The sequence below is a fragment of the Ranitomeya imitator genome, chromosome 5, assembly GCF_032444005.1.
Source record: "Ranitomeya imitator isolate aRanImi1 chromosome 5, aRanImi1.pri, whole genome shotgun sequence".
Classification (NCBI taxonomy): Eukaryota; Metazoa; Chordata; class Amphibia; order Anura; family Dendrobatidae; genus Ranitomeya; species Ranitomeya imitator.
Window position 1 is genome coordinate 325,981,512 of NC_091286.1, and position 14,235 is coordinate 325,995,746.

Consider the following 14,235-nt stretch of genomic DNA (forward strand, 5'->3'; position numbering starts at 1 on the left):
AAACAGCCACGACCAATCAGCGACGGGCACAGTCCGGTGGAAAAATGGCCGCTCCTTCCTCCCCGCAGTCAGTGCCTGCTCCATACTCCCCTCCAGTCAGCGCTCACACAGGGTTAATGGCAGCGTTGACCGCGGTGTAACGCACTCCGTTAATGCTGCTATTAACCCTGTGTGACCAACTTTTTACTATTCATGCCGCCTATGCCGCATCAATAGTAAAAAGATCTAATGTTAAAAATAATAAAAAAGGTAAAAAAGTTATATACTCACCATCCGTTGGATCAGGAACAGGCCTTTCCTGCTCCTCGCGACGCCCCGGTGACCGCTCCATGCATTGCGTTCTCGCGAGATGATGACGTGCGGTCTCTCGAGACCGCTACGTCATCATCTCGCGAGACTGCGATGCACTCTTCAGACCGGAGCGCGCGAGGAGCGTCGGTAACCGCTTCGATCCGGGGGCCAACGGAGGGTGAGTATATAACTATTTTTAATTTTAATTCTTTTTTTTTTTTTAACAGGGATATGGTGTCCACATTTCTATATACTGCGTGGGCTGTGCAATATATTATGTGGGCTGTATTATTAAACTACTACTATGTAGCTGTGCAATGTACTGCGCGGGCTGTGCAATGTTCTGCGTGGGCTGTGCAATGTACTGCGCGGACATGCATATTCTAAAATACCCGATGCGTTAGAATCGGGCCACCATCTAGTTCACAATAATTGTGCAGTCTAAACAGGCTGACTATTGAGCAATATTATCATTTGTCAAGTGAAATGATCCTTTGTGCTGCACAAAAAGATCATGGTTCTCGGTCAGCAGCGCATTGTCCTGTGCAAGACAGACGCACCGATAATGGCAGTGGCAGCCTATCTATTCTAGATCATTCAGTGCCCATCTGAGACCAGGTCATCCTGTATTAACAGGCTATTAGACAGCCGCCAGTCACTGGAAACCCAGCCTTGCACATGCATGTTTGGATCTCTGATGTAATAATGAATAACTTTGATAAATGTTCCTGCTGCAAGTTAAACAATAGTTTCTTTGACTTAAATCCCTTAATCCCTTTCCTTGACTTAAATAACAGTGTCAAATATAATGTAAATGTTAGGCTTCATGTTATCAAAACTTTCCTCCTTTTTAAAGAACGTTGGGTGATATAAATCAGTGCAGGATAGTGGTGATACCGCTTGGGTTACCCAACAAATAGCATAATACTTTGTACGTCTAACATCGCTACGCAAGTGCACACAAATAGCTGCTCATATTGACATCTATCTAGTGACACTGAACAGACAGTTCTAGCTATGTGAACATTGCTTTTCTTCATCACCGTTCTGCTTTCTGACATCATTACAGTTAAATTTCCAGGCACCAAAACCTACATTGACCCTGAAACGTATGAAGATCCGAATAGAGCTGTCCATCAATTTGCCAAGGAGTTGGATGCATCTTGTATAAAAATCGAGCGTGTGATTGGTTCAGGTAAGACGATGGTGTCTTCTTTAGTGAACATTTCCATTTAGCCATTGAATTGAATCCCAGACATGATATGACAGGAATGTAATGATAACGTATACGTTGAACCTTTTTGTTTTGCTGTATTTCTACAAACACGGTGGGCTTATCTGAGAATGAGAAAGCTGAAAAAAGCAAAATCTTGATTTTCTTGTAAAGAGACTGCTATGCGGCAACCACGCGGAGAGCAATTCATTGCAATTGATTGCATAGCCTTTAGTTGAAATGGTATGTTTCACCTTCATTTTTTACTAATTCAAATACAGAATTACGGAAACATTTTGTTTTCTGATTATATTTTTTTATTCATTTTTATTAAGATTATGAGGGCAGTGGTCTTTTTTGAGATATTGCGACAATAGTCAGAAAATAAATTTCAGTGGGAGAGGCTTTTTCACATAAGCTGTAGTTACTGTGCTCTTTACTATTTTTTATTATCAGTGATGGATCCTGTTTTATACGCCTCTAGCTTTATACTTTTTGTGTTACCTTTGATTGACATCTGCTCTCCCATAATAATGGATTGATTACTGATGCCCCAAGTGTACTTAGCACAAATTGTAATATCACCTCCCCCCAAAAAAACAAGTGTAAGCCTAATATGAATACTCACTGGCAGAATTTCTGAATTTTCTTTCAATGTAGATCATGGCATAGAAAAGTTAGAAAAGACCATTCCTGGTTATCTTCTTGCAAGTCTGAGTAGGAGGTACTGTATTTTTCCAACTATAAGAGGCACTTTTTTCCCCAAAATTTGGGAGGAAAATGGGGGTACATCTTATAGTCCGAATGTAGATTACCTGGCTTGCTGGGGAGAGTGGGGCGGCAGTGGAGTGGGGTCACAGGAGGCAAGAGCAGAATCACCACTAAAGGAAGCCGGCAGCTGTCTCCAGCAAAATGGCACCACTGGCGGCGCATCCACAGATCGAGATCTTGGCTCGTCATTAGGCAGCTCCAATTTTGGCCAGTGCTAGCGCAAAATTTAAAAAGGGAGGCCCATACAAATTGTGGGCAGGTCTTTTCTTTTTTTCTCCTGCCACAGTCCCGCCCGAAGCATGAGCATATGATCAAATGAAAACTTCAAACACAAATTACAAAAGAACCACAAAACGGCTTTCACAGTGCCAACATGACAATGCCTGTTGTTAATTTAGCAAAATCCTGCTGACAGGTCCTCTTTATATTGCTTTGTTTGTTTTCGAAAACTATCTTGTTATTACTATATTTGCATATAGAGATTACGGTGTCTTTGAACAAGCTCAAGTGAAAGCTGCTGATGGTGGCCATGCCTTGGGAAGGGGATGAGACCAGCTAACTGCCCTATAAATAGAAATCAATGGGCTCATGGCTGTTACTTCAGAAAAAAGCAAGAAAAATATTAACTTGCTTATTTCGTAGCATGGGAGTACCCCTTTAAATGCTTTTTAACTGCAGATTACCAATATATCTGCAGTTGAGTAGCGTTTCTGGATGTGACAGGTTCTGGAGGACCATTTCATTTGGTAAGTACTTCCCTCTTCAACTGTATAGATGATGTCAGAGAAGAGAAGGATTGTGCAAGTTAAATTACCTTCCTGATCCTTCTATTTTTCTGGGAGACCACCAAAGGTCTCTGGCAATGAATCACTCTGCATTCCCCGATGCAAATATGTGTACTCTTGGCTGAGCTATGCATGTATTTGTTTGGTGAGATAGCTGCTATAGCAGGTTTATTTAGGTATGTGAATACATAGTTAGGCTAGGTACACATGACCATAGATGCTCTCCCCTAGAGAATCGGGTCGATTATGCTAATGGCACACCTGATCAAACTGATCAGAGTGTCAGCATAGTGAAATCCGATTGTTTCGGAGGAGACGATTGAAGTACACCGTGAGGAGAAGATAGGAGAACAATGTTTATCCATCTTGTCCATTCTGTAAGTGCGCAGAAATCAGACTGAACTCAGATGTCATCCAAGTACAGTCCGGTCTTTGTCATGCACTCACTGACTTGCATGGCCGAGTGTGCTTCAAATATCGAATCAAACTCAGGCATGATGCAAGTTTTTGAACCAAAAAAACTACTTAAAAAAAATATTCAAAAGCACAAATCATATAAAAACCAAATATTTTATTGTTATAAGACACTAAATAAGATATTAAATAATATTAAATAAGAAGCAAGGGTGTGATTATTGGTATATATTGATTCATCTCATTTACCAATTGCCCCTGTATATTGCTTCTGGTATTTGAATCATGTGCCTCCTCCAAATTTTTGTGTTTAGTTTTGTTTAGTGTCTTATAACAATAAAATATTAGGTTTTTATATGATTTGTGCTTTTGAATATTTTGTGTATCTACTTGAAACCCATATTATTATTGGGGTAGATTTTTCTCCTTGGTTTCTGGTTTAAAGTATATGATGCAAGTTTTTGCCTCAGACCGGCTCAGTCTGAGGGAAAAATCTGACGTGCACGGCCCCATAGAATAATATTGGCCCCCATGTGATCTGATACTTTTTTGGATTGCCCTGGGACTGATAATTATTATAATACGATGGTGTGATCGAGCCCTTGTACTGATAAGTTGACCCACTACATGATACAAGACGATAATACCGAGTAGTGACCAATATTTTATACTTGTTTGCACAATGAATTCATCGCATAGTGATAATAATAATAGCTGTTCTTATAAAGTGGCTTTAAAGTCTCTAGTTATTGGTTGCAGAAATGTACCATACTTACCTTTAATGCCATGATGTACCATTCATGTGAAAAGATGACATTAATATTAATGCTCCACATTATCGCCACTTAATCTGCAGTCCTTGACAGACAAACATGTCTGTCGCCTCAGGAAACTCAAGCGATAAATGATTAAAGTAAGAACTCACTTCCCAGCACCTCTCATCTAACCCATAATTAGACAGGAGTAAGAGACCCCATAAACACGCTGATTTAGTGGAGTCCTACAGGTGAAAGGAGCTAATCCCATTTCCTGATTTTATGTATAATTGAACGCGAGATTAAAAAAACAAAAGCAGGTTGTCATTAGGACAAAGATATTAAATATCAGTTCCCGGTGGACTGACAGGAAGCAGTGCTAATTCTGGCGGGGCAGGAGCTCTAAATTATACAGTGTGCATGTCATTTTCTGAAATCTCTGATAAGAGACGTTCGCAACAAAAAGCCTTCTGAGATTTAGTGACTCCACCGAAATGTCCTTTAGTGTCTGTCACTGTAAACCTGGGGCTCGATTCAAACCGCTTCATTGTAATGGCCCAAACCTCAACCGGCACACACGGCTTTCACTAACACCCTGAAATCAAATGCATCTTTATTTTATTCCTCCGTAAAAGTCTACGAGCAGTAAAGGCTTGCCAATAAATCATGTTTATTGGAGTTTGATAGTGCGTGTTTAGAGCCAAGCTGCCAGGAGGTTACAACAATTTGCTTAATACATTTTTATTCTAGTTTCAATAAGCCGAGAATGCACTTTAGAATAAATATTCAGGTTAGATTACTACAGAGACCATATAAGCGGGCTACATAGAATAGTATGTACATGTCACGTTATCAAGGAGCTTCATCTTGAAGCCACAGTGAGTCCCACTGAGGGTTAAATCTTTATGCATCTGCATAAAGTATCCCTTAACCCTTTCCCGATATGCTCAATTTCCGTTTTTTCTTTTCATTTTTTTTTTCTCCTCTTCTTCCAAAAGCTATACCTTTTTTTTATTTTTTCTGTCCACATATACCAGGGATGTCAAACTTTGAACTGTTACATATGGAAACAAACTTTAAAGGGGTTGTCCCACAAAAGTAGTACATTTTAATTAATAGATCTTAGAATAAAATATTGGAATATATGTTATGTAAGAGCAGTAAAAAGCACATGGCCCAATGACCTAATTTAAATATGTAATAACAAAGGATAAAAAACCCCATAAATAAGTCAGATAATAAAATAATAATAATAATAATAATAAAAATAATAGATAATAAAATATGATGCAAACAAAAGTGCACCCGAACACAGTTTCATACCCCACAGTGAATTCCTCCACAGTACCTTCCATACGCACGGTATGATGACCTACTGTACCTCTCCTCCCTAAATGTCCCGACCAAGAATGGTGACCCCATCACAGTATGATTTTCCAAGTGTAATCCCCACACAGCCCTCCATACAGTATAATGGCTAAAATGGCCCCACATAGTGCACCATACAGTATAATGGCCCCACATGATGCTCCATTTAGTATAATGGCCCCACATAGCGCTCCATACAGAATAATTGAATGGCCCCACATAGTGCTCCATACAGTATAATGGCCCCACATGATGCTCCATTTAGTATAATGGCCCCACATAGCGCTCCATACAGATTAATTGAATGGCCCCACATAGTGCTCCATACAGTATAATGGCCCCGCATAGTGCTCCATACAGTATAATGGCCCCGCATAGTGCTCCATACACTATAATGGACCCTACATAGTGCTGCATACAGTATAATGGACCCTAAATAGTGCTCCATACAATATAATGGACCCCACAGTGTACACCATACAGTAAAATGCACCCCGCATACTATTCCAAACAGTATTGCTCGGATAATATGTTCGAGTCCCTACGGTTGCATAGTTCGTGGCTGTTAGACAGCCAAAACACATGCTTGGGTGTGCACAACATTTAACCTTCAATATATTGGCTGCAAAACAAGGAACCTGAAGGTCAGGATTTCTGAGCACATTAATGGAGCTAAAACAGATTCTAGCTGTACTAACTATACTTGCAAAAAAATCTCTCTCTGGATTATCTTCACTATTTAGAAAAACATAACGGCGACATTAGTAGTTTGCAGATTTGTGGTTTTGAAAGGGTGAAGCTCCCAGCAAGGGGAGGAAATGGGTCTGCTCTTTTGTGAACACGTGACTCGTTTTCGATATTTCACATGGATACTCGAGCATTTTTGGGTTTAAACTTTAAAACTTACTTGTATTATTATTAAGGAATGTTTTTGCTAAAATTTGGCTCATATTATGTAATTTTAGATAAGATATGCATCATTGATTTTTTTTGCCTCTCCTTCCACATGTCAGTATAGTCCTAATGAATTCTGTTGTTGACTGCATTGCATTGGTTTGTAAATCAGCTGAAGATGGATACTCATTTGATGGTTCCGCATGCTCTCTTGTATTTAAACCTTTTCACTGTCACATAATTGTGCTATGATTAAGAGCGTGGTAGTGCTCGAAACGCGGTGGCCTAGTGCTATGGTTTTTCTTGTTTTCAGAGCATTCAAATAAATGTTTTTTAAAGGGAATCTGTCACCTACTTTTTCGTATATAAGCTTCGGCCATTCTGTAATGCTGTAGATAAGCCCCCGATGTAACCTGAAAGATAAGAAAAACAATTTAGATTATACTCACATGGGGGGGCGGTCCGGTCCGATGGGCATTGCGGTCTGGGTCCGGCGCCTCCCATCTTCATGCGATGACGTCCTCTTCCTTGCATCCTGTCGCGGCTCCTGCGTAGGCGTACTTTGTCTGATGAGCGCAGAGCAAAGTACTGCAGTGCGCAGGCGCCGGGAATGTTCAGAGAGGCCCAGCACCTGCACACTGCTGGCGCAGATAAAGTACACATGCCCAGGAGCCGCGACATGAAGAAAGGAAGAGGACGTCGTTGCATGAAGATGGGAGGCGCCGGACCCGGACCGCAACACCCATCAGACCAGAAAGCATCAGGACCGCCCGTGGGTGAGTATAATCTAACCTCTTTTTCTTATCTTTCAGGATACATCGGGGGCTTATCTACAGCATTACAGAATGCTGTAGATAAGCCCCTGATGGCGGTGGCCGCAGCTTATATACAAAAAGGTAGGTGACAGATTCCGTTTAATAATATTTTTTCACTTGTTTTTCTAAAAAGAAATGTTTTGCTGTAACTGGACTTTTTGCCCTTTTCTCTTCTGCCAAGGCTACCAATGCCTACCTTTTAGAAGTCACTGTAAAAATTGCCCTTTGGTATAAAAGACATTATTTTTTTTCCTTGAATTATTATAACAATTTTTACTAATATGAGACCTGGTCTCTATATATTGATTGGCTGTGTCTTTTTTATTTATAACATTAATTATTTTGTAAAAGGCAATGTAAATGTCTTGTCTAACTTTATAAAAGAGCTATAACCTGATAGTGACTGTTTAGAGCGTATAGAAATTGATCGCAGCATCTGTTTTCTCTTCTACTTTTCTCTTTCTAGGAGAGTTTGGAGAAGTGTGCAGTGGTCGTCTAAAGCTTCCAGGAAAAAGAGATGTAGCAGTTGCCATAAAAACGCTTAAAGTTGGCTATACAGAAAAACAAAGAAGGGATTTTCTCTGTGAAGCAAGTATAATGGGCCAGTTTGACCATCCGAATGTTGTTCATCTGGAGGGGGTAGTGACGCGTGGTAAGTACAACATACTTCTGTGGTTTGAGGTTTTCGCTACACATGAGTTAAAGGACTTCAGTCTTGCCGTAAATATTCATCATGGCCAAATTATCATGAGGGAAATTAGTAAACACAGACAAGGTTTCTCGTGATTTATGTGAGGCATGCAAACACTAAAGTAATTCAATAGAAAGTAAAGCGTCCCTTCCCTGCCATCTCCAGTACATGCTGACATATTGTTTCTTATTATTTATGCGCACAAATTACATCCATGCTACACACAGATACTTACAACGGCCTATCTCATTACCGTTGCTGCCACTCCTCGGGTGGAAACTATCAAGTAGAGCAAGATGTTTCGTATCAAAATGGGTGTTGGTTCTGGTTTGGAAAAAGTCTCACAAACATTGCATGTTTCATGTTTTAGGGAAACCCGTAATGATTGTAATTGAATACATGGAAAATGGAGCTCTAGACGCATTTTTAAGGGTGAGTGCTTTTCATAAATGATTGTACAATGAGTGTTTAGTGTTTCATAAATATGTATGGGATATGTGTTTACTTTTACCTTCCCTTTTAGTAATTCGAATTGGTATGTAATGAGAACCCTTTTCTTTTTATATAAACATCATCTTCTATTGGTGCTGTGCTTGTTTTCCTGGTTGGTAAGTGAAAAAAGACAGTGCCAACCTCATGAATAGATGCTCCCATACCACTGATGATGGTTAAAGTTCTCTGTGCTTTGCTGAAGTCACGTATATAACCATGCATAAAACGCTTTAGGAAGCCATTAATATACTTTATAAGAATGCTGTTTATTACTTTTACCTACATGCTCTTATTAATATTGCCGATGATTTACATTTTATACAGTTATTACTTTTAATGCAACCACAATTCCAAAAATGTTGAGACGCTCTACAAAATGTTAAGAAAATAAGAATGCAATGATTTAGATATCTCTTATAGCCATATTCAAAAGAACATAGAACACAGGCCAGATGTTGAAAGTTGGACATGATTTCAATTCATATGCAAAATTTAAAAATTGATGGCGGCTACACATGGGCCAACATACCACCAACAGTGTGTACCAACCTTGTGAAGACGTACAGAAAACGTTTAACCTCTGTCATTGCCAAAGAAGAATATATAACAAAATATTCTAATGAACTTTTGTTAATGATCAAAAACTTATTTTCCACCATCATTTGCAACATAAATGTTGCCAAATCAGACAAGGCGATTTTCTGGATTTGTTTTCTCATTTTGACTCTCATAGTTGTGGTCCACCTATGATGTCAATTACAGGCCTCTCATCTTTTTAAGTGGGAGAACTTGCACAATTGATGGCTGACTAAATACTTGTTTCCCCGACTGTAACTAAAATCAATAGTTCTATGTAACCATCAGGAAACTTCTTACACCTCTCAACTGGAAATTTGGACCACTCTTCTTTTGCAAACTGATCCAGGTCTCTCATATTTGAAGAGTTCCTTCTCCCAATAGAAATTTTAAGATATTTCACAAGTGTTCAATGGGATTTAGACTTATTGCTATCCACTTCAGAACTCTCCAGCTCTTTGATTCCATCCATTTATGTGTGCTGTTTTTGGTCATTGTGCTGCTATAAAACCCATCACCTAAGATGCAAACCCTGCTTTCTGACACTAGGCACTACATCGTGACCCAAAATCCTTTGGTAATCGTCAGATTTCATTATGCTTTGCACACAGTCAAGGCACCCAGTGCCAGAGACGGCAAAACAACCTTAAAACATTTTTGAACCTCCACCATATTTGACTGTATGTACTATGTTCTTTTTTTGTATGCCTCATACCATTTTCAGTAAACAGTAAAATGATGTGCTTTACCATAAAGCTCCAACTTTGTGTCATCTTTCCACAAGATGTTTTCATATAAGGATTTTGACTTACTCACATACATTTTGGCAAAATGCAGACTAGCTTTTTTATGTCTTTGTCAGCTGTGGGGTTCTGCAAATGCAACGGCTAGCTCGCGCTGACAATGATGCACCCTGAGCCTGCAAGACACCTTGAATTTTTTTGTAAATTGATTGAGGCTGCTTATCCACCCTCTGGACTATCCTGCATTACATCCTTTAATCAATGTTTCTCCATATCTAAGGAGATTCGCTACAGTGCCATGGGTTGTAAATTTCTTAATCATGTTGCGCACCGTGGAGAAAGGAACATCAAAATCTCTGGAGAGGGACTTGTAACCTTGAGATTGTTGATATTTTTTCAACAATTCTGGTTTCAGGTGTGATTTTCATATTACCCACTACTGTTACTTGCCACAGATGAGTTGAAGGATTATCAAAATCTTGAAACAAAGTTGTTTACCTACATTTTTGCAAAGGTGCCAACAATTCCGCCCATATTTGAGGTTTAGTGTGAAATTATGTCCAATTTGCCTTTTTTTCTCTTCTTTTTTACTCTCTTTTTTATGTTTTATCAATACACATAAAGTAAATAAATATGTGTATAACAAAACATGTGTAATTGCAATAATTTTCTGGGAGAAATACTTAATTTTGTGAACACTTTCGATGATATCAACAATTTCAGCCATGACTGTATATCAACGCAATCCAGAAAAAATTTGTCCTCTCTCTACCAAAGGTAATTTAAATTTGACAGGGGCAAAATGGAAAACTGTCCTGTGGTTAGATGAAATAAAATTTAAATGCCTTAATGAAAACTGCTGACTCAAGAGGAAAAGGACCATCCAGCTTATCAGTGCATATTTCTCTGATGGTATTGGGTTGCATTAGTGTTTGTGACATCTGCAGTTTGCACATTTTGAAATGCATTATCAATGATGAGAACTATGTAAAGGTTTTAAAACAACATATGTTTCCATCCAAGCATCTATTTCAGGGAAGACCTTGTGCATTTCATCAAGACAATGCTAAGGAACATACTGCATCTGTCATAATAGCATGGTTTCCCAAAAGAAGAGTTCCTGTGAAAAACTGAATGACGGCAATACAGATCTCTCACCGATCTAAAACATTTTGAGCATTATGAAATGAAAAATCTTGCAAGATTCAAGACTGTAGAGCAGCAAGAATCCTACATCAGACAATAATGGGAAAACAGTCCTCTCCAATAACTCCAGCAATTGGTCTCCTCACGTTTCTAACATTTACAGACTGTTGTAAAAAGAAGGGTAGACATGGCAGTGTCCCTACTATTTTGAGATGTATTGCTGCAATCAATTTCTGTGTGGTGCAGTAAGGAGGACCTGTTACCTCTCCAATATGATGCTGTAAAGAGGACCTGTCAGCTCTCCAGTATGATGCAGTTAGTAGGACCTGTCGGCTTTCCTGTGTGATGTTGTAAAGAGGACCTGTCTGCTCTGCTGTGTAGTGCAGTTAGGAGGACTTGTCGTCTCTCCTGTGTGATGCAGAAAGGAGAAGAGGTCGGCTCTACTGTGTGGTTCAGTAAGGAGGATTTGTCATCTCTCCAGTGTGGTTCAGTAAGGGGGACCTGTCTGCTCTCCTGTATGGTGCAGTAAGGAGGACCTGTCGTCTCTCTCCTTTGTGGTGCATTAAGGAGGAGCTGTGGGCTCTTCTGTGTGGTGCAGTAAGGAGGACCTGTCTGCTCTCCTGTGTGCTGCAATAAGGAGGACCTGTCTGTTCTCCAGTGTGGTTCAGTAAGGAGGTTATGTCGGCTCTCCAGTGTGGTTCAGTAAGGGGGACCTGTCTGCTCTCCTGTATGGTGCAATAAGGAGGACCTGTCTGTTCTCCAGTGTGGTTCAGTAAGGAGGTTATGTCGGCTCTCCAGTGTGGTTCAGTAAGGGGGACCTGTCTGCTCTCCTGTATGGTGCAATAAGGAGGACCTGTCTGTTCTCCAGTGTGGTTCAGTAAGGAGGTTATGTCGGCTCTCCAGTGTGCTTCAGTAAGGGGGACCTGTCTGCTCTCCTGTATGGTGCAATAAGGAGGACCTGTCTGTTCTCCAGTGTGGTTCAGTAAGGAGGTTATGTCGGCTCTCCAGTGTGGTTCAGTAAGGAGGACCTGTCGGCTTTCCTGTATGGTCCAGTAAGGAGGACATGTCAGTCCCTTGTGTGTGCAGTAAGGAAGATCTGTCAGCTCTCCTGTTTGGTGCAGTAAGGAGGGCCTGTCGGCTCTCCTGTATAATGCAGTAAAGAGGACTTTTTGGCTCTCCTGTATGTTGCAGTAAGGAGGACCTGTCGACTCTTGTATGATGCAGTAAGAAGGACCTTACGGCTCTACTGTAAGGTGCAGTAAGGAGCACCTGTCGGCTCTCCTGTATGGTGCTGGAAGGAGGGCCTCTTGTCTCTCTTGTGTGATGCAGTAAGAAGGATCTTTCTGCTCTACTGTAAGGTGCAGTAAGGAGCACCTGTCGGCTCTCCTGTATGGTGCTGGAAGGAGGACCTGTTGTCTCTCTTGTGTGATGCAGTAAGGAGGACCTATTGGCTTTCCTGTTTGGCGCATTAAGGAGGACCTGACAGCTTTCCTATATGGTGCATTAATAGAAGAATCTGTCAACTCTCCTGTTTGGTGCATTACGGAGGACCTGACGGCTTTCCTATATGGTGCATTAAGAGGAGGATCTGTCGACTCTACTGTTCGGTGCAGTAAGGAGGATCTGTCAGCTCTCATGTTTGGTGCAGTAAGGAAGTCATGTCCGCTCTCTTGTGTAGTGCATTATGGAGGACCTGATGGCTCTCCGGTATGGTGTATTAAGGAGAATCTGTCTGCTCACCCATGTGATGCAGTAAAGAGCACCTTTCAGCTGTCCTGTATGGTATAGTACGGAGGACCAGCCACCTCTCCTGCAGTAAGGAGAACCTTCCAGCTCCCCTGTATGGTGCAGGAAGGAGGACCTGCTAGTTCTTCTGTATGTTGTCGTAAAAAGGGTCTTTCAGCTCTCCTGACATATTTGTTTTGTGTAAACGTGCATTCTCCTTCAAATTACAGGGTTTGAGCAGATTATCATAGAAGTTTGTGCAGTGTCTTTTCCACTGTTGTTCCCCTTGGAAATATATGATTAAACTAAAAGTTGACTGTTACTAAAACATGCATGTCAAAAGAGACCAATCCTTTTTAGTATGCTTTACCATGCTGCTTATGGTAGATTCAGATATGTATTCTGATACAGCGTTGGACATGTATTCTGTTAGATCATTTGTATAGAGAAATGATAAAATCTCACAAATGCTGCCACTCTTCTTGTTCCTGAAACAACCCAACATGGAAGAATGTCATTCTGTTTTTGATTTTTTTTTTCTTCCTGATGAAAGATTTTTCAATATTTCCATAAAGATTTATTTGTTGCCAGGTATCCTATATTGCCTGGACGACAATAGTAACAAGCAATATGTACAAAATGTGTGTGGTTGCATCTATGTAATGATCATTCCCACATGATCATTCATTCAAAAGATACAAACATCGGCCTACTTTTGTCTTTGGGCATGACCACCTTTACTCATGCTCCATCAACAGCAATGTCTGGCATGGAGACCTTATCTAGCGTTTTCCATTTGATTTCTACTTAGCCATTAATTGTTACTATGTAAGGTATGTAATTTTTACTTAAAGAGAACCCATTAGTTCATTTTTACGTATGTAATTAGTGGTATGGTTGCCCAACAATAAAAATACCTTTTGTAGCCATCTGATATGCCAATCATAAGTACTCTAGTGTATAAGCCATATGAAAATCAGGTTGTAAGTGCACTGTGGGCCTGTTAATGCATGTGCTCCTCACTGTGACTTCCACTCCCCCCTAGAACACTTCTAGCCCTATTTGACAGTTGTCTCATGACTCCCAACAGAACTCTATATAAAATGGAAGGACAAGAGCCTATTCAGCCATACCACTATTTCCATAAGAAAAATGTCCTGACAGTTATATTAAGGCTCTAAAATATGATTATTTTTCACTAAGTTAATATCAAGGAATTTTGTAATATCAGCAGTCCTGGTTTTAGATTAATGAAACCCTTGTAGGATAGCAGCGATAATGAGGCTATGACAAGGGTTCATGATAGAGAAAGTGAAATCCCCCTTCTTTTGTGCTATGAGCACAAGTGTATGTAAGACTAAATCTGGAATATTAAAGGGTCTCTGCAGGAAATAATAAAATATGAATTGATGTAACGATACAATATTAATGTGTGTATATGTGTCTGTATACATATATACATATTGGCTTGCAATTGAAATTTCCCTGTTGAGGGTTTGCACTATTTCATGTAAAGAACATGCCTACAACTGTGAACATTTATTTTTCTATTTACT

General features: G+C 40.1%; 1 protein-coding gene across 4 annotated transcripts in view; it reads left to right on the plus strand.

Annotated features, from left to right (window-relative positions):
- The window catches only part of EPHA7 (EPH receptor A7), a 302,242-nt gene that overhangs the window by 263,657 nt on the left and 24,350 nt on the right, over positions 1-14,235 (plus strand). For 2 of the 4 annotated variants that reach the window (XM_069726349.1, XM_069726351.1), the window contains exons 10-12: positions 1,361-1,486; positions 7,773-7,958; positions 8,368-8,429. In XM_069726349.1, coding sequence (XP_069582450.1) covers positions 1,361-1,486; positions 7,773-7,958; positions 8,368-8,429 — 374 coding nt within the window. The remainder of the gene's footprint in view (positions 1-1,360; positions 1,487-7,772; positions 7,959-8,367; positions 8,430-14,235) is intronic. The other 2 variants (XM_069726350.1, XM_069726352.1) reach the window with 1 other exon arrangement.